The sequence below is a fragment of the Crocuta crocuta genome, unplaced genomic scaffold, assembly GCF_008692635.1.
Source record: "Crocuta crocuta isolate KB4526 unplaced genomic scaffold, BGI_CrCroc_1.0 scaffold216, whole genome shotgun sequence".
NCBI classification, from domain to species: Eukaryota; Metazoa; Chordata; class Mammalia; order Carnivora; family Hyaenidae; genus Crocuta; species Crocuta crocuta.
In genome coordinates this window covers 7,887,401-7,909,000 of record NW_027531504.1, presented here as the reverse complement: position 1 = coordinate 7,909,000, position 21,600 = coordinate 7,887,401, and the positions used below count along the sequence as shown (strand labels likewise).

At 40.8% G+C, this 21,600-nt stretch overlaps 1 protein-coding gene across 3 annotated transcripts in view; it reads right to left on the bottom strand.

Annotated features, from left to right (window-relative positions):
* The window catches only part of LOC144238402 (uncharacterized), a 164,849-nt gene that overhangs the window by 59,637 nt on the left and 83,612 nt on the right, over positions 1-21,600 (bottom strand). For all 3 annotated transcript variants that reach the window (XM_077772192.1, XM_077772194.1, XM_077772193.1), the window contains 3 exons: positions 4,169-4,223; positions 3,480-3,566; positions 1,287-1,350 (listed from right to left, as the gene is read on the bottom strand). In XM_077772192.1, coding sequence (XP_077628318.1) covers positions 1,287-1,350; positions 3,480-3,566; positions 4,169-4,223 — 206 coding nt within the window. The remainder of the gene's footprint in view (positions 1-1,286; positions 1,351-3,479; positions 3,567-4,168; positions 4,224-21,600) is intronic.

Below are 21,600 nucleotides of genomic sequence, written 5' to 3'. Positions count from 1 at the left end.
ATTTTACTTTACCAAGAGTTTTTTAAAGTAGCTTTATTTACCAAAGAATATGCTTAATCATGTGACTCTAACACACACACACACACACACACACACACACACATACACACACACACAGGTTAGTTTTATTTCTGAGAGTTTTAAGACAATTTAATTTATTTAAGTACACAGTTGCCTTTAAACCAATTTGAGTAGAATTCATTTGGGGGAGTTTATAAATTAATTTGGTAATACCATCTGGAGATAGAACAATATCATTTGTATATAACATACAGACATACATACACATATATCTAAACAGATGTTTTTTAGTTTTCATTCCAAATTTTAGTCATAAGTTAATAAAACATAGTAATACAAACTCACTGGTTTATCTCCACTTTATATTTTTGTCTGTATTGTGTTTCCAGAAAATGGGACAAGTTACAGTTACCTGTATGCCAATATTTGTGGAGAAGACTTAACATTTTATTTTGCCCTGATATGTAAACTAAATTTTAGGCCAGTGTAGTCACAACTAGCAGCTGTCTGGACATCTCCAGTGTATATCTGAGTGGACAAAACACTCTGGTTCCAGCTTTTTTCTCTCTCTCTTTTCAGTCTTAGGTGGTTGCTTTTAGAGGTGTCAGAGTCCACTGAGAGCCCCCAAGGCAGGGTAGGGGGCCTAAAATCCAAGTGGCTGTAGGGAGCTGAGAGGATAAGGTGAGAAGGGAAAAGTCTGGCAAGGTTGGGCAGAGGAGTAGAGGAAGTAAGGGTTTGAAGGGGAACATATAAAAGGTATCGAGGCATGGGAGGGAACACTGGAGGTGGTGAGAGAGGAAGAAGGAAAGGCACAATGAAGAAGGAGAGGCCTTAGAGGAGCCGGTCTAGGGAGATCTCCAGTTTTCCAAAGAGGCCAGTGGAGTTCTAAATTATCCTCAGCAAAATCATGCCAACAAGAAAAGAAGCAGATCAGTTGGCAGAGCCTATAATTAACAGAGGTACAAGAAGGGGTCTCAGTCAACTGAGAAGTTCCCATGGAAGAAGCGGAATCCAATAAGGAGAACAGAGAGCCAAGAAGAAAGACTTCCAGCCCAGAAGGGTAGAAAATAATCCCCTCTCAGGAAAGAGAAACAGAATGAAGAGACTTCCAGCCCAGCAGATAGCTTTCAAGGAAGACTGGGACTCCAACTCATCTTCTTACAAACAGAGAAATGTAGGACTATACCCCAGCATCTGTTTGTCTGGGACTCTAAGTCTGCTTCTGGAGTATACTCAGAATCTTCAGAGTCAAAATCTGTCCTTACCAGCTTTAACAATGTCTGTCTGTAGCACCGGTTCCAGAGTCAGACTCTCCACAGGATCCCCAACCTATCAAGGAAGACAAAGACTTAAAGTTGCATTCTTAGGGTCCTAGATGAGAGGTCCAGGGGCCCAGATGGTGAATCTGATCCTATCTGAGTCACAGCACCATAAGTGTTAAAGAAAAAAATATTCAGTGAGACACATTAAAGAAGGTAAGGCAGACTTTATTCAGGACCATCACAACAGATACAGGGAACACTGCACTGGTATTCTGCAGCAGGGAAGAGACACTGGGCTCAACTCCAAATAGAGCATGGGCAAGTGGGCATTTAAAGCCAAGGAGCAGAATAGGGGGTAGTGGATGAAAACTTACTAAGGTATAAGAGGAGTTCTGGCTAAACCCACCTAATGGGATTCTTGCTGACAACAGGCAGGATGATCAGACATCACCTGGGAGATAAAGAACCTGATCAGATAGCAAAGGTGAGTGGCTCTAGTTACAATGACTTATCAAGGTTCTTGCTAAATCTAGATTTTACAAGGACACACAAATGATGGGCCTAGGGGAAGGTCCAGGGGCCTGATTAAAGTTTGCTCAATCAAGTATCTTTGTTAGTGGGTTTATTTTAAAGAGGAAAAGATGGCATCCCAGATATAAAACTTAAGATTTTTCTAAATTTAACTCAAGGCCATCCCTGCTAAATTCATTAAAAGTCTGGCCCCCTGAAAATCATGCAACCTTCTGCCTCCAGAGTTTAACGAGGCACCAGGATAGTCTCAGCCTTTGAGAGAAGTTCCTGAAAGGAAACGATCCAATGGGAAGAGGGAAGCATCACATTATAAGAAAGTCAATAACTCATCATAATTTTCTTAACCCTAATCCCTCACCCAAAATCACATTTAGCAATTCAGGTAACTTTAAGTTGCATAACTGACAAAATATACTGGTTTGGGCATTCTTTTCCTAGAATCTCATGACAGAGGTTTCAGCCCTATGGCACGTGATCAGTTAAAGTAAATTACACTGGGTTTTCAGTCAGTGAGTTTGGGTTCAAACCCTGACTCTTCAAACTTGGCTATTATCATCTTAACTGCCCTGAACACTGTTTTCTCAACTGTAAGCCTGGATTCATTATTTTATATAACTCACAAAGCCACTTTGAAGGTGGAATAAAAATAATGCACCAAAGTGCTTAGCAAATTGCCTGTCACAGAGTCAGCACTGAGTAAATGGAAGACGTGAGAAGAAGGGGTAGGTGAGGGGAACTGGGAAAGTCAAGAAAGAATGTACAGTTCCTAAGAGATACCAGTGCCATGGGTTCCGAGGGACGAGTTATCTAGGCAAAGTAGCACACTCACCAAGTCTCAAAAGAATTTAAGGAGCCTGGGGCACCTGGCTGGCTCAGTTGGTTAAGGGCTTAACCAACTTCGGCTTCATCCAACTTCGGCTCGGGTCAGGATCTCACAAACTGTGAGATCAAGCCCCAAGTTGGGCTCTGCACTAATAGCACAGAGCCTTCTTGGGATTCTCTCTAATGTTCTCTCTCTCTGCTCCTCACCCTCTCTCTCTCTCTCTCTCAAAATAAATCAATTAAGGAAAACAAAAAAAGAGGGCACCTGGGTGGCTCAGTCAGTTAAGTATCCAACTTCGGCTCGGGTCAGGATCTCACAGTTTGTGAATTTGCTCCCGCACTGGGCTCTCTGCTGTCAGCACAGAGCCTGTTTTGGATCCTCTGCCCCCATCTCTATCTGCCTGTCCCCTGCTCTCTCTCTCTCTCTCTCTCTCAAAATAAATAAACATTAAAAAGAAGCAGCAGCAGCCTGAGAGAAACTGGCCTGGGATTTATAGAGTGGAAAGTGGCCCTATCCCCCTTGAGTTTCTCTCCAGACATGTGAGGCAGGTTCACCAAGAGGCAAGCAACCACAGTGAGGGCCCCGCAGGCACTGCAGCGTGGGTGCTGCCTGAAGAGGCCTAGGGTGCTGAAGCAGAATTTGAGATTAAGACTTTTGACCAGTGTAGGACATCTGCTTGGGAAACTTCCAGGCAGAGTGAAGCTTAGGAAACTGGCAGGAGGTTAAGTGGGAGTAAATCAGAGAGCGGAACATACAGACCAAAGGATACTTCACTGCCTTCCTGCCAGTTGTGAGCTATAGCCTGTGCAACTGGCCTTGTTACTGGTGGGGTTAGTTCTCACCGGAGAGTTCCCTGGCCTTGTTGAGCTTGGCCTCGGGTATGCAACATTCTCAGGCTTGGCATGGTTTTCTCCGGTAAGATTTTTCTCCTTTGGAAAAAAATAAAAAATATAGCAATACAGTAAAAAAAGCAAAAAAAAAAAAAAAAAAACAAAAAGGACAGAACAGAGAGCAGCCCCAGGCTGAAGGGGGAGAAGGAGGGCAGGGCTGGGAGGGAGGCTGGGGGTGGGGGTATGGGAGAGGGAGGGGGGCAGCCCAAACAGGCCTGTACGNAAAAAAAAAAAAAAAAAAAAAAAAAAAAAAAAAAAAGAGGAAACTATATAGTAAGAATGCCAAAGAATGTCTGAGAATATGAATTGCAGGGGAGAGAATTCCTGAATGTATCTTTTCCCAACGTTATTCTTTTTAAGGAGAAAGAGATTTCCTTTTTGAGCCCCTGTATCTGCAATTCTTTAAAAACACTTTCTTAATGAAATTCTTGCTTGTGTTTCCTTTTTTAATACATAGACATTTGAATACTGTTTTTGTGTGTTGCTTTCTCCCATGCGGCCGGAGGAAGAATTTCAATAGCCGATGCAGATAGTAACAGCAAGAAGTTATGCCCTTAGACATTTTGGAGGCTGAGGTATGAGGACTGGAGATCATAAATATGATGTAGAAATTGGTCCATATGTTCTATCTTACAGCTTACGTAGTTGTAGCAATGCGTCTTCCCAGGGCCCTTCTTTCCTGCCTCCACAGGGTGACTGAGAAGCAAAGAACAGAGAACATCTGTAACACACTCTATACATCTCCACAGAGAGCAATGCTGGCCTCACACAGCCCAAAGGATCACTGAGGAAACATGGCCAGATCTCCCACTCAGTGTTATAGGAAACACCCAGGAAATGGAGCTGCCTGTAAGGCTGCCAAGAAAGCAAATCATGCACATGAGGTGTCAGGACCACTTAATGCACAGCAGAGTTTCAGACCATCTCATCCACAGAATAAAATACATGGGCTAATAATAGTATAGGAAAATGTCTGTTTCAGTGGAAAACTATGCATGCCCTTCCACAGCCTAATCTTTCAGGTTAGAAGATTCTAGCTCTGTTCACTGTATCTGAGTTATTTTGCAGAGCTTTGTAAGTATAGATAATGGATAAATATATAATTTCTATCCTGTCTAGTAGTGATTTAACTGACCAGTCCACTATCACTCCAACTGTCCTTAAAACTGGACAGAAAAGGGGAGCCTGGGTGGCTCAGTTGGTTAAGCGTCCGACTTCAGCTCAGGTCATGATCTCGCGGTTCATGGGTTTGGCCCCGCATTGGGCTCTGTGCTGACAGCTAGCTCAGAGCCTAGAACCTGTTTCAGATTCTGTATCTCCCTCTCTCTGACTCTCCCCTTCTCATGCTGTCTCTCTCTCTCTCTCTCTCTCAGAAATAAATTAAAAAAAAAAACATGAAAAAAAACTGGACAGAACAGTTCTGTCTCCATTTGCAATTCATCTCAACATACCTTTACTTCTATCAATGTGTGCCATTTTGACCTTTCTTTTGAAACAGTTGTTATAGGTTGAATAATGTCCCCCCTTCAAAACAATGTTAAAGTCCTAACCCCTAGTATGTGCAAATGTGACTTTATTTGAAAATAAAGTCTTTACAGAGCACCTTGGTAGCTCAGTCATGTTAAGTGTTTGACTCTTGATCTCAGCTCAGGTCTTGACCTCAAGGTCATGAGTTCAAGCCCCGCAGTGGGTATAAAGCCTACTGAAAAACAGAAAGAAGGGGAAAAAAAGGAAGGAAGGAAGGAAGGAAGGAAGGAAGGAAGAAGGAAAATAGGGTCTTTGCATATGATTGAGCTAAGATGAGGTTATTAAAGTGGGCCTTAAACCAATATAACCGTGTCCCCTTATAAAAAGGGGAAATTTTGTCTGAGCACTCAGGCACCCCTTTAAACATGGAAAAAAAAAAAGGGGGGGGAATTTGGACAAAGACACAGACAGCCACATAAAATCGATGCCATATGAAAAGGAGGGCAGATACAAGGATGATGCATCTAAGGAATGCCAAACTAAGGAATGCCATAGATTCCAGCAAACCATCACAAGATGGGAGAAACGTATAGAACAGATTCTCCTTCCCAACCCTCAGAAGGAACCAATCCTCAACAACCATGACTTCAAATTTCCAGCCTCCAGAACTGTGAGAGAATAAATCTGTTGTTTAAGCCACCCAGTTTGTGGTACTTGACTATGGCAACCCTAGCAAACTAATATTATAACACAATATCTGCCTAATTCTATTGTATCATACAAGTAAAATAAATTCTTGAAAACATGTTCACTTGATTATCTGTATGAGAGTTGTGAGTTTACCCTTTTCTGAAAATGACCTTTTAGTAAGATAAATGGATATCTAGCTGTCTCTCTCCATTTCTGAAGACTTCTCAGCCAGAACTACCTCTGAATACTCCCTTTTTCATCAAGTTGTTAGGTTTGCATAAAGGCATCACAATGTATCTTTTATTTTTTTAATGTTTATTTATTTTTGAGAGAGACACAGAGCATGAACAGGGAAGAGGCAGAGAGAGAGACACTGAATCCAAAGCAAGCTCCAGGCTCTGAGCTGTCAGCATACAGCCTGATATGGGGCTCGAACTCACAAAGTGCAAGATCATGACCTGAGCCAAAGTTGGATGCTTAACCAACTGAGCCACCCAGGCGGCCCCACAATGTATCTTTTAAAAATGACCCATAATTGGAAACTTAACTAATCAAAATGGGCTGCCTCCCCTCATTCAGATGAATTTGGAGAAGGGAATGAAGTTCTATCAGTTGTCAGGCTCTGTGCTGGGAACTTGGCATTCTGTAGGATATTTTTTAAATGCCTACCCAGTGATCCTGCCTTCTCCAATATTGGACCAATAGGGTTCACCTTTTCCCTCAAGCCTCAGGGAAGGGGATCCTATCCCAAGTTTCCCCAGGAATAAAACCTGATTGGTCTAAGGTTCTTATGGTAGTTCCAGTTCCCTTGCCAGTGATTGATGAGACATGCTTGAGAGGCAGGGACAGAAGATATTTTAAAAGGAAAGATTGTAGGCTCATAAAAGTGGCTGTGTGGGGGAAAAGCACACTTTTTTTTTTTTTAATCTACATGTGATGTCTGGAACTATGGTAGCCATCTTGTGTTCATGAGAGCAGCTATTGTGACCGAAGATAAAATTTGCCACACCAAACATAGAAGAGTAGAAATAATGACAATTCCTAGGTTCTTGATAACATCCAAGGTAACCTACCCAGGTCACACACAAGACAAAATTTGTATCCAACTCAAACTCTACACCCACTTTCTCTCCCACGCCACTTACCTCCTCTGTGTTTATTATTAGTCAGTAAATGAAGGCTAATTTCTCCTACTTCTTACTGCTGTTTATTTTTATCCTTTAACCTGTCTTAGCCATAGAACCTAATGGTTAAGAGCAAACTTTGGTGTCAAGTGGACCTGGGTTTAAATCCTGCCTCTGTGTGACCCCAAGCAAGTCATTTAAACCCTTCATGCCTCAGTTTCCTGGAATATAGGACAGGGATAGACAGCAGTTACTATGCTATACATTTGTGATGAGGACTAGGTGAAACTACATATTTAAAGTACTTATCACAGGTCCTGGCACATTATATTTGCACAGAAAAAAAGCTGATGGTGTTTATGATTATTACTAGTATTGTGCCATGCAATATTACCCTGCCTCTTCAATGGGAAGCCAGCATTCTGAATGTGAAGAGAGCATCTTGTTCCCCATACAGAGTGGTTTCATCAATTGACTTCACATTCATTAGAGCCTCCCCTCCCACACTACAACAGGGAGCTCCTCCTTCCTGCCCAGAGAGCCACCATCAAATGAGCCCAGCTCCCTGGGAGCATCAGTCATTCCTTGGTGGAGCCCAGCCTGGGTTTGTATAGACTCACATTACCCTCACACCCCACACCCCAGGGTCCTGAGAGCTTTGATGCTCATATGGCTGCCTGGCAGGAACGGAAAGATAAAACCCTGCTTGTTCCCGCTATCCACAATAAGACCTTTGGCAATTTAGAGGGAAACAGAGATAAAAGACTGGGTTTTTTTTTCTTTCTTTTCATTTTCCCCCCCAAAACAAATGGTGGTTTGTCCTTACTAGCAGCTCCTTCAGAGCCACACCAGCATCAAAGAGCATGAAATCAGCAGAAAGCCAAGGCAGGGTAGTTCTATCCCACCCACTAGGGAATCTGTTTGCGTACAGGACAAACAAAAAGGGAGGGGAAAGGGGGAGATTTGCACAAAGAGCATGTCACTGGGGTGACCTAAGCTCACAGTCCCCACCCCATTCCCAAAAGCTTGTTCTCTTAACATTTACTCTATGCCACTTGAGGCTTGGCACACAGACCAGACAAGGACAATGAGGGACACAGAGAAAGAGAAAGGAAAGCTCAACTTGTCTCGCGGATAAATCTTGAGTTGACTTGACATCTCGTACTCCAGAGGGCTTACTGTGCCAACATCGGGCAGGCCTCTGTGCGTGGAGGATTCGGAGGAACAGCAGGTCTGGTGTCAAGCTCTGCTCTAAGCCCACATGACCATGTGCAAACAGAGGTGGAATGTTAGGGGCCTATTGTTTCTGGAGCATGTCATATGTGTTGGGTCCTGTACCAAGTACCTAATATGTAGCAACCATGGGGTAGGTGCGACCACTTTCTTCATTTACAGATGTAGACACTGAAGTGCAGAGAGATCAAGTCGGTCATCCAAGGTCACATCCTATTGTGGGTGGGCCCTAATCCAGTGGCTGGAGTCCTTGTAAGGAAAAGAGATTTGGATGCAGATACTCAGACGGGGAAGAGGCCATGTGAAGGCAGAGACAGAAATTGGAGGGATGTTACCACAAGTCCAGGAACATCAAGGATTGCTGGAAACCACCAGAAGCAAGGAAGGACCCTCTCCTAGAGCCTCTGAGAGAACATGGCCTGGCCAACATCTTGATTTTGGACATCTTGTCTCCAGAACTGTGAGAATAAATCTCAGCTGTTTGAAGCCACCAGACTGGGACACTTGGCAAAGGCATCTGTCTTTGTGAGTTTACAGAGAAAGGGGAGGAGGGGGACAGGAGTTGCAGGAAGGGGAGAAAAAGACAAGACAATCTCCAGACGAATGATATAAAGACTATCTCTGGCATAGTGGCCTGGGGAACACAATGAGGATGCCAGCCACGAAAGGGAGACAGACAGGCAGAAGTGGATGATAAAGGTAGGGAAATGAAAGGTTTAACAGAAACGAAGGGGTGAAAAGGAGAGAGAGAGCCATGGCGAATTTGATGGGTCAGCTCCTTGAAAGGGAGAAGGGTCAAAGAAGGTTCTGGCGTTCCCTGCCAGTGAGGGAAAGGATTGAGAAAGAGCAGAATGCTGCCACAGTGTCTGCCCCGTGACGATGACCTTGCCCACGCCACTGCCCCAGCCTTCTCACACCTCAACAAGGCTCTTACGTCAGACTCCTCTTCAGTTACTGCACTCAGGGAACATGTAGTTAGCACTCACTAAGTGATTGGCACTGAAGAGGGCATGGGCATGAAGACCAGAGAGCAGCATGAAGGAACAAGAAACTAGGACCCTCATGATTTCTTCAACCTGGATTGCTCTTTGCCCCACTGTCAGCCTAGAAAGAATGTATGTAGAATTCCAGCCCATCCCAACTTGGATGGGGGCATTAGCCCACCTCACTGGGTCCAAAACAACTTCCACACTCCTTTATCATAATGCTTGGACATTATACTGTGTTTCTTTCTTATACACACATATACTGTGTTTCTTACGTACACACACACATACACAGATATCGATAAATAGGGAGATAGACAATTATAGACACATAAATATCTACCTATAGGTATAAATATAAATATCGATGTAGAGATAGATAGATAGATATTATAAATAGAACGGATCCTCCATTAGAGTGTGAGCTTCTGGAAGGCAGTGTCCTATTTAACTCTATCTAGTCAGTGCTTTTGCAGAGACTGGTGAGCAGTAGTTGGTCAGTAAATATTTGATCAATGAATGTCCGAGGTATTCTAGAACTCAAACAACAAAAAGTCTTAAGTAATAGAAAAATAGGCAAAGGACATAAACACATGATTTACAAAATAAAAGAAATAGGAGTGGTTCTCAAGCACATGAAAAGATGCTTAAGTACAGTCATAATAAAAGGCATACAAGTTAAAGTTACACTGAGAAAGCATGTTTCACCTCTTAGACCAGCAATAGTGTGACAAGATACTGGGTGAGAAGCTGTGGGGACACAAAGCAGGCTCATACTTGCCCATAGAAATGACACAGCCCATAAGGAGGTCCATAGGCAATGTCTACCCTCTGTTTAGCAAGCCCACTTCCAGTGGGTTCCCGTGATATCTCTCAGATAGACCTGCAAACACAAAGCTGGAGCACATACAAGCATTTTTGTAACAGCAAGAGATCTGAAGTCATTCAAGGGCCCTTCTCTAGAGAACTGGGAAAATAAACTGTGGTGCTTCAATAAGAATGAGAAAAATAAAAACTATATTCGTATTTGCTTAATTTGCATTAAGAAACACTGGCTGGAGCTGTAAGAAACTAATGCATGTGGCTACCTAAATGGGAAAAGGGGCAAGGTCAGTAGCTGGAGACAGAGCAAGAGTTCACAATGCATGGCTTCCACATCATGCTGATTCTTGAATTAGGTAAATGTATTGGATGGTCAAAAAATAATAATTTAAGAGTATATGATATTAATAAATAACATGTAATATAATATAACATGTAACATGTGGAAGCAGAGTTCAAAGAGTCCTATGCCTCTCTTGTACAGTACAGGAAGGTTCATGGAGAAGAAATAAAAATGACTCAAAACTCAGAATAGATTAAAATTTCAAAATAGCATAAAATTTACCTATTACCAATTTCCTGGAAAATTAAAGAGGAGATCAATTTTCCTTAAGAGCCAAAAACTGGGGTAGATAAATAATACCAGTCAAAAGCCCTTAAGCCACCTGAAAGAAAAGTCCACTGATCATTGTGGGGAATTTCGCATGTTCAGGACACAAGCTGCCTAACCACTCAATTCTCTCATATCCCCCCTGATAATCTCATTGGAATTCCATTTATTTCCTAATTTCAGCCTCTCTCCCAAACCCAATATCCTCACATGTCTTGAATTTTCTAGACTTTTCCATATCATCCATCAAAACCTTCCAAATCTCTAGCTCAATTTACCTTTCACATTTTTATTTAAAATCCAGAATGACTATCATAAAGATGTAATGCCCTGCCCAACACAGGATACTATAACTCGTTAAGCTCCATAACAATCTCACAAGATAAAGACCGTTTTACTAACGGATCATAATCCGTTTTACTAGCATTTTACAGATGAGAAAAGGAAGCCTAGAGAGGTGGGGTGCTTTGTCCAAGGTTATGTAGAATGGAAAGGTGGGGCCAGAATAGAAACCCTAATAGTCTGACTTCAGAGCCTCCTCACCAGTGTTGCATGCCTAGATGCCCCCACAATAATTTGTGGCCTATAGACCTTTTCTTCTGTTTCATATCCCTCTGTCCATGCATTCATGTGTCCATCAAACATCCATGGCCATTTATAGTATACAAGGCATATATTAGGTGAAGAGGACAGAGATTCCAGAGATGGTGGTCCTTGACTTTAAGAAGCTTATGGTCCAGAGGGAACACATACAGGTAAAAACATAGCTTCATATACAGAAGGTCCTGCAATTGAGCCTAGGAGAGGCCCCCCACTCCTACCCCCAATCCCAATCCACTTCTATATGTCTTATGTTTTGCCTCCCCTGCTCAGGAAGTCTTCGTTTAGGGCCCTGTATCTATCACAACTGGAAAATCAACTCCATCAGGGTTCTTCCAGGTAAAGTAAAGGGGTCTAAACAGACTTACATGCTAACAACTATCAGATTAGGTCTTGGGGTCTGCTTTCCTATAGCCTACAGTTTTATGAATGTCATTTCATGTTGAAACAAGAACAAGAGTATTGTGTCTTTTTGCTTTTAGCCACAAGAATCAGGTTGAAAACAAAAGAGAAAGAAGACTTAATCTGATAATATTTCTCACAGTGTAATTCAGAGGACCAAGTCTTACCTGTTGCCCTTAAATGTCTTCTTCCTTATCAGAGTCCAAAGTACTCACGTTCCTAGCATCATTGTGCTAAGTTGAAAAAGGACAGCCTACTTACTAAACTTGCAGTTTTCCCTGTGATCTGCTCAGGCTCCACAGGGCAAAAGTGACTGCTCAAGTTCCATTCCCCAAATAAAACACCAAAACTAGTCACACAGACCTGGGTTCAAAGCCAGACTCTGCAACTTACCAAGAAATGATCAGCATCCATTTCCTCATCTGGAGAATGGGATTAATAACGAGGATTTGGTAAGATAATACATGCAAAGGCTCCAGCCTCAGGCATGACACAAATTCAAAGCCTTCTTGGGACAGTCTTTTAAGCAGAGTCATTGCCAACTTCCACATGCAAGCCTCTCAAGATCAGGTCGTGAGCATTAACCCTGGCTCTCTCTGCCCAAGGTAACTGTACTTATTTCTGCAGCCACAGTTTGGCCTCTAGAGCTGCAGAGGACAAGGAGAACAGGTTCTAGGGCCTGAGAAGAGAAGGGCTCGAAGGAGATAGGGACTATCCAAGCTTGCAGTCACAAAGGCTGTGGTTAGGGTTACATTCTAGACTGGGGATGCAGAGGAAGTAGAGAAAAACCTGGGCGAAGGGAAGTGCTAGAGACTGGAGACAACCTAGTGTCCTCAGAGACCAACCAAGCCCATAGTTCAACACCACCAAAGCAATACCATTGGAAACGTTACTTTGGAAAGAAATCACTATTTCCCAAAAAGTACCCAGGAAGTCACCTTGAGGGGAGGAAAAGTCTGAACTTTATTGAACTGACCTATACTTTTGTACGGCTTGATATCGTTTTCAGTTTTACATACTTAGAGGCAAGGTGAGGGTAAGGAATGGAAGATAGGCACCCAGGGTGCCTGGGGGCCTCAGTCAGTTAAGTGTCTGACTTTGCCTCAGGTCATGATCTCACGGTTCATGAGTTTGAGCCCCACATTGGGCTCTTACTCTCAGTGCAGAATCTGCTTTGAATCCTTTGTCTCCGTCTCTTTCTGGCCTTTCCCCTGTCCCACTTCCCTCTCTCTCTCAAAAATAAAATAAACATTAAAAACAAAAACAAAAAACAAAAAAGGAAGAAGACAGGCACCATATTCTTCCCCATGCTATTCTGACCTGGCCCATTAAATACCAAAAAAACTTCATCTTATGTCTGTTTTGAGGGTCAGAAAACCAAATGCCTACAGAGGTCAACCAGATCAGAGATAAGAGTGCCCGTACCAGGTAAGGAAACTGGAACATAAATGCCCTAGTCAACTATTGACAGAGAGAAGCAGAGTCAGTGTAACTAGATCTATTTTTTTAAAATATAGAGAAAGAGAGATTTATTTTAAGGAACTGGCTCACAATTAGAGGCTGGCAGGGCAAAAAGTCAGGTAATAGTTGATGTTACCATCTCGAGTCTGAATTCAGCAGGGCCAGAATGACCTGTTGATGATTATGATGTAAACATACTGCTAATGTTGCTCAATCACCTTTAGACATACACAATAATGACAGGAGATTTCCTTTTCCTACAGGTGGGAGTGGATTTACCTTCCTCCTGTATGTTTCCATTATTGCTCATTCATGAGGTCATGTAAGTATTTATGTCTTCCTTCACTGATAGACTAGGGTATTTTTTCAAAGTATTCTGGATTCCTGTTAAATAGACTCCTGACACTCCTTATCTACTAACTCAGGAAATCCATGCTTTTAAGAAGTACTTTCAGAGTGCCTGGTGGGGTTGAGGTGGTTAAGCATTTGACTCTTGATTTTAGCTCAGGTCATGATCTCAAGGTGGTGAGATCCAGCCCCACCTCAGGCTCCACCCTGGGTGTGGAGCCTGCATAAGATTCCCTCTCTCCCTCTTCCTCTGCCTCTCCCCGGCTTACACGTGCACTCTCAGATAAAACAAAAAACAAAAACACAAGCATTCTTTTTTTCTTGTGCATGCTAACATTTAAAATCCACTGGACAGAACTGTTTTCTCATTTTGTCCTTCAGACAAAGTCCCTAACATCTAGTGGGAGCTTAACAAATGTTGGTGAACAAATTAATAAGTAGTGTCACTAGTTTATCCCTAGGTTCTCTTGTGATGTTTGTAAAAGTCATGATGCTAAACTTTTAATCTTGATCTCTTTGTTTTAGGTGATGACCAACTATTATATAACCATCTATGTATGTGTCTCTTAACCCCACTAGACTGGAAATTTTCTTTGCATTTTTGCCACTCTTGTATTGATAGAGCCTAGCCCAGTTACTGGAATAAATTAGATGCTGAGCAAATATTTTTTGAGTGAACAGACAGATTGATGAGTGAACAAACAAATAAACCTACCTTAACATACACCACCCACTGTCTTATTAGGCTGAGAAAATGTTTTACTTGCTGGCCCCTGAATTTCTCATCCTATCTTTCAGTAATTCATAGTTGCTACAGGTTTTAAGAATGCACCTATAACTTTCACTTGCCATAGATTAAAGCGTAGCTAAGAGTCTATAACATGTAATTTCTGTAGCATTAACTGTATCTCTTTTATCACTTTCAGAAAAATATATATCATGATACCTATAATTCAGAGGTATGGTATTTTGGAGATGACCTTGAATCCTCTTCAAAAGATAAACAAAACTATTCATAAGCTTGATGGCTTAAACTATTACTGTTATTTTCATAAATGTTTCATGATACTTCAAAATCAATCCAGACCCAATATGTGTCAAGACATTCAGGTTAAGTATAACTGCTATAAATCACTTGACCCAAATCAGGTGGTAAAGATTCCTGTTTCCAGAATGACTAAAATTAGAAAGATTGACAATAACAAGTGTTGATGAAGATGTGGAGCAACCCCAAGTGTCATAAGTTGCTGGTGGGAAACTGGTATTTACCCAAAAGGAATAAAAACACTTGTTAACAAAAAGACTTGTACAAGAATGTTTATAGCATATCTATTCTTAATAGACCCAAACTGGAAGTGACAGGCCCAAATGTCCATCAGCAAGATAAAGGAAAAAGTATAATATCTTCACATAATGGGATAATTCTTGGCAATAAAAAGAAACAAACTGATAAACTGTCCAACAACATGGACACATCTCAAAGTCATGATCTCAAATGAAACAATAGTATATTCTATAGAATATTTAGAAAAGGCAGAACTACTCTGTAATGGTAGAAATCAGAAGCATGATTACCTCTGCAAAGAGCAGGTATTGACTGGAAAAGGACACAAAGGAACTTTCCACGTGAGAGAAATGTTCTATATCTTAATTTGACAAGTTACATTTGTCAAAACACCTGAATTATTTATTTAAGATCTGTACACTTTTCTGCATGTAAAATATATCTCATTTTAAAAATTTATACTTCTACATGGGCCAGAAATATCAAAGCATGATCGATCTTTTATACATCATGGATTGTTGGGGCCATTTTTCAATAATCTAAGACTTTAAACAGTCTATGATTCCAGTAGATGTGTTCCCCCATCTTAACACAATGACTGTGTTTCATTCTACAAAGGTATTACAGGACCGTCAAATACCATCCCAATATATAATTTACATGAGCGCCTGGCACCCTTGTGGCTCTTTATATTCATTAGTTGATTTAAATCTCACTTTTTAAAAATGTGCAGTGTGAATATTTAACAGACAAGAATCAAGGTCCAGATAGGTTTAGTTTCTTGCCCAAGTTCACACAGCTGAGTGATGTCACCAGGACTCAAACCCAGATCCTAAGCCCACACTGTTTCCTCTCCAATAAACAACACACACACACACACACACACACACACACACACATGCCTGAATCACAATTCATAGATCTTTCCATTCTTTTATTATGAATCTGTGATAACAGTTCTTCCTGTGAAATTTTAAAATAAATAAATGAAGCCTTTATAAAGCACTCTAAAGCCCATGGAAAGTTTTAAATCATTGCCTGATTTGTCCCGCCTGGCTCTCATTCTCAAATCTGTGTTTGCTTTGGAATCTAAGGACTGGAATAATCTACGGAGACTAAATGAAAGAAGCCACAGAGCATTTGTTGGCAAAAGGGCAAAGGGGGTGTTTCCTTCCCTTTGTTTAAGTGTTAAAACAAAACTGTCCATTATTCTACACATTGCATTATTGTTAGCATCTTCAGAAGGGAAGCAGACACATTGATTGCATTTCAAATAAAAAATTGAAAGCAATTAGCAGAGGGAAGAGAGAAATGAGCTTTACTGTCTACAACCACTGTTTGCTCTTTCAGGCCATGGTCCTTAGGATATGACTTTTTTATTGAATTTTTCACTCTCATTAGTGGTTTATAACAGTGAATTTCTAAGTACCCAAGTCCAAACCAAAGTCAAGATTATTTAATTCTGAACTGTTAGAAATCTCTCAGAACCAATCCAAACTGCCAGAAAAAAATTCACATGACCCTCATGTATATAGTGAGATTAATATCCCACAGAAATGCCTCATCAACATAATGTCAAAGTAATTCACTTAAACTTTTTCCTGGCAAAACATAAAACTTCTATAACAGAGAATAATATTGCATAGGTACCAAGGCTAAAACAAGCTGAAGAGCTTCAAATCAGAGGACCAACTGATTAACTGATGAGGAAAAAGGAAAATGTATCACTATTGGAAAAGCAGATTTTTAGTCCAATATACTTCCTCTACTGAAAACCATTGTGTATCATCCATAGAAAGCCTTCATATAGTCAGTCAAAAAAAATTAGGAACTGGTTTCTAACCTGGTTTTAAATCCTAATCCTATTTTCCATGAAAAATAGTTTGTACTTTAAAGAGCTGAGGATGATAATTCCTTTGGAAAAAAATTAATTCTGTGGCTGGCTTACTATTATAGATACAAACATCTTAGCTGTTGGCTACAGCTGAAAAATCATATTCCTCTCTTTGGCTTATGGAGCAAGGAAATAATAACAAAAGCATCTCCCCTGATCTCAAAGTCCTCTGAGTTCCAACTAGCAATGAATATGATTCCTAGCACTGTAAATAGTCTTATAAACCTTTCCTTTCCTAATAAACTTAACCTCCCCATTTTCTTAAATATTAGCAATAAAAGTATCATATGTAAATGTCCTTAAGAGTTGGAAAGACTGGGGCACCTGGGTGGCTCAGTTGGTTGATCATCCAACTCTTGATTTCAACTCAAGTCTTGACCTCAGGGTTATGAATTTGAGCTCCACCTTGGGCTCTGAACTGGGCATGAAAGTCAAAAAAAAAAAAAAAAAAATTTGGGCAAGTTTGTCATAAGATTCAAAATACTTAGTCTCTATGGACAGTTGGCTTTTCATATGGTTAAATGTAGTGAAACAATTCCGGGAGTGCACAGGGAATAAAGAGGATAGACTCAGAATAATAGTGAAAAGGCAGAATCAAGAAAATATGTTAGGTTTTAAAGTGTGTGATTTTTGTTATGCAGACAGTTTCAGATGGAGTAATTCAAGCCAAAGTGTTTTTTGACTTTGGTTTTCCTTAGGGAAGCATGCACAGCCACAAAGGATAATGGAAAAGGCTGGTGGGGATTTGAATACAGAAGGTTTCAATCCCAGTTCCATTTTTCCTAACCCAGAAATTGGGCAATAAAAACAAATTGATAATAATAATGGCTAACAGTTATTGAAGCTTAAAGTGAATCAGATCCTGGTCAAAGTGTTTTATGTATATTAAGTTATTTAATTCTATGAGGTAGTGAAGTGTTTAAAACCCTCCCATTTACTCACTACATAATCCTGGACAGATTCCTCTTCTGCAGAATCATCATGCAATCGCATCTACCTCCTCAGCTATTTATGAGAATTAATGAGCTAATACTAAAGTTAAGCACATAAAACAGTGTTTGTTTGGCACAAGGCAGACACTCAACTAACAATTGCTATTGTTACTACTATTTTACATTTAGGAAACTGAGACAAAGTCTATTTGCTAAAGAAATGGTAATTAACATCTAACTAATGAACTTGTAATATTTGGTCTTTGTAAATATTTCATACATGGCAGCTATTTTTCATCCTATAATAAACTGAGGTCACTGTGAAAACAACTCTCTGTTATTCAAAATTGTGCTTTCCCTAAACTGAACACAAAGAGCTCCGAGTATAGATTTCTACTACAAAATGTTTAACTAGCTGTCAATTATTATCTGACCCTTCCTCTTGCATTCCTGATTATATCCAAAGCACATCAATAAATTATGCAGACTGAATGGAGACCTACATTCTGCAATAACTATTATACTAAGGCACCTTTCCAATAACAATCAATTTACTGATCTGTAAAATGGGCAACCCAAAGTGACACTCCTCCCCCCACAGCAGGGCACTTTCAAGGTGAATCCTCCAGTCTCCAGATCCTGGCCTACTGGCTAGGCAGCCTCAGGAGCCACTGAGAAGAACACAGCCATTTCTTTTAGACAAATTCCCCCTAACCAAGCTTATCACCAAAACCCATACACAAAACCAGAATGGCAAATGATTAATTACAACAACATATAACACATCAAACAGATCTGAGACTAGATTAGTTGATGGCTGTATTCACTGCCTGTGAACCAATCTGCATGGGAAACTGGATTATAATTAGAAGGCTACTTGGTGAATGTGGAACCAGTAAGAAGGCAGATCGAGTCATCTCCAGGGTAATCAGAACTGAAGAGTTCTTATTGGGGCTTGACAGGTCCAGTCCCTCACTCTGCAGATAGCCCCTCACAGACAATTTAATTTAGTTTATCCTTCAAAGCTCTGAGGCTATGAATCCCCTCAGAACTCATTCTTTCTTCATCTCTGAGAATAACTTAAAGCCTGTTGCCATCAATGCCATGGGGCCTAGAAGCTATTCCATCCTTTCAGGTCACCCACCTCTATAATCTGACCCATCTCACATTTGTTTCACAAATTACCTCTCTTAGAATGTAATCTCCTTTCCAAAGCTCAAAGCACAATGGTAAGTGGATCCCCATTTCTCCCAAATGTGAACAGTAAGATAATTACCTGATCTAGTACAAAATAAATCCTTCCCAAATGTAATGAGTTTCTTAATGCCTCCTTTCCAGAGGTCAACCGCAGTTTACCCAGCTGTGGCACACACAAGTGTTCATGGGGGACACTGGCAGATCTTAGGGTCAGTTCTGTCATTCACTCCTTTAACTTCTGTTTGCCAGGAGTCCGTTTTGTGCCAAGCACCAAGCAGTACCGTGAATCAGCAGGATGTAAAAAAGACCCAGACACTGCCTGCCCAGATCCCTGAGCACTGTGAAATAGATACTAATCATTTGCTGCAATGCCACCAGAGAAGGGAAAACTACACACTGAGAAAGTATCCTGGAGGGAAAAAAAAATACAATTCTTTGAGAGAACTAATGAGTTGAACCAACCAGGAGGGTTAAAAAGCCTTCCTTGAAGAAACAAGATTTGAGTGGAGGTTGAAAGGAGAGTAGCAGGCTCTAATGGAGTGAGCAGAGAGCTGCCAGGAGGGATTGGAGAGAGAAAACCAGTATCAGATGAAGGAAACTGCACTGCAGAAGCCTTGAGGCTTTTTTCTGTGAACAGCAAGCAGCATGAGCATAAGAGGAATTGAAAGAAGGTTAAAGATACCCAGAAGGCAATGAGCCATTGGGCAAAGCAGTCACAAGACAGGTGGCACAGGTATGAAGGAGTTGGGCATTGCAGGACCTTGCCAGCCGAAATACAGATTTTGATCTTTATTCTGGGGTGAAGAATTTTAGGGTCAGTTGATGATTCTTGATCAGATTTGCCTCTCAAAAGATCACTCTCCTACAGAGTGGAGAATCAGTTGAAGAGGCTATGAAGGAGGCCGGAGCATCACTTGAAGAGGCAATCACTGTAGTCCAGGAAAGAGATGCTGGCACCTCAGTGATTGGCGGGCATGAAGAGAAACGGACAGGACTGAGATGCCGCAAAAGTAAATGTCCATTAACAGGCAAGGGGTAAGAAAAAATCTGTTCCACTGTGGACAGACTACTCAGCAATGAAAATGAACAGACCATAGTCAATAATGGGACAGAACCTTAAAGGTGCAGCAAAAGGGAAGTGACCAGAAAGGCACACAAGGGAACTTCTAGAGGTGAAATCTAAATTGTGTTGGTCATTACACAGGCATACAAATTGGTCAAAATTCATCAAAATATATGTTTTAATAGCTAAATTTTATTGTATCTAAAGTATATCTCAAAAAGGTTGTATTTTTTTAAAAAATCAGTACATTTTAATTATTAAGAGCATAGATTTTGAAATCGTACAAATGTACATATGTACATTGTACATACGTTCAAATCATACATTTGGAATTTGAATCCTAGCTCTAGCACTGGTAACTGTGTCACTCTAAAAAAGTCGATAGAATGGGGAGGGAGGATGGCTGTTTTAAGAATCAAATCACCCAGTTTAGCACACTGCCAAATAAAAAGGCAAGAGGGTCTACCATTCAAGTTTCCTTGACTCAGTAAGAGCAGTAGGTAAAGCAATGAACATTTTTTGAGTGTGTAGGGGTTAGAACAAATCACCCCAAAAGGTGCTACATTGGCATGGGGATTATTTTGAGCTGAAAACAATCAGGGCCAAAAGACGCAGGAAGAAACTGTGATCTTTCTCTAACTGCCTAAAAGAATTTAGAGGATCTGCTTCAGGAAGAGACTTACTACCATAGATAACTATAGTATAATATGAACTAGGTATGGTAGACAGGGAGGAACCCAGCAAAGCCTATTTGATCAAAGACCTCTCTATGTTCCATTGCTTCTGAAGGCCCAGCAAACATTTGTTTACTAAACATTTATTCTTTTTTATCTTCCCATGAATTGCTGTCTCTCCCTTTAAAATCTCAGACTCCTACCCTCTTCCCCTTAGTTCAGGATGACATATATACCTCATTTTGCCTCTCTTTAGAATCTCATGTTTATGTGGATTCCCCATATGTATGTAATTAAATTTGATTTTCTCTTATTAATCTGTCTCATGCCAATTTCATTCTTAGACCAGCCAGAAGAATCTTAAAAGGTGAAGGAAAAGCTTTCCTTCCCAACAAATGCTTCTTATTCTTAGGTATGTGGTAGGCCCTACAGATGTTTCTCATTTGATCCTAATAAAAATTCTAAGAGGTGGCCATTGTTTCTGTAGCTATGAAATGTGGAAATCTCACAGGAAATAGTAGGTTGGACAAAGTCATTCACAGAGTGAACATGGAGCCCAAGGTCCTTGCAGTGGCAAGAGAATGCCACCTTAGCCCCACCGTCAGTGTTCTAGGAGGAAACCTGAGGGTTCTCGCAGGAAATTTTCCAAAAGGCAATACTAAAACACAAGCAGTCTAAGAAATTATTTTAAATGCACACAGTTGGACACTTCTTTATTTTGCTTTTATTGTATTCATTGTTAAGTTTACTATCTTGGTCTGTCTGGACTACTGTAACAAGCTATCAGAGACTGGGTAACTTGTAAACAACAGAAATTTACTTCTCACAGTATTGGAGTCTGAAAATCTGAGATCAGTGTGTCCCCAAGGTCAAGTAAGGGCCCTCTTTCAGGCTGCAAACTTCTCCATATATCCTGACCAGGTGACAGGGGACAAGGGAGCTCTCTTCAGCATGAATCTCATTCATGACAGCTCTACCCTCACAATCTAACCACTTCTCAAAGACTCTACCTCCTAATACCATCACACAGGGCTTGAGGACTGTGATAGTGGTTTTCTATTTATGCTAATGAATTAAAATTCCTTTCTAAGATAGGTTTAAGTTTTTTAAGTAAATCAAATTAAAACTACAAAGGAACTGACCATATGGGCACTACTTAGATATCTCAAAATTGTGAAGAAGATTTGGAAATGACTGAAGTTGAGAAAGGCTGGTCAGCTCAAGTACAGGGCTCTAAGATGCCAGGAACGTGGACCAGGGAGGCAGAGAGGATGCAGGCTTAGCA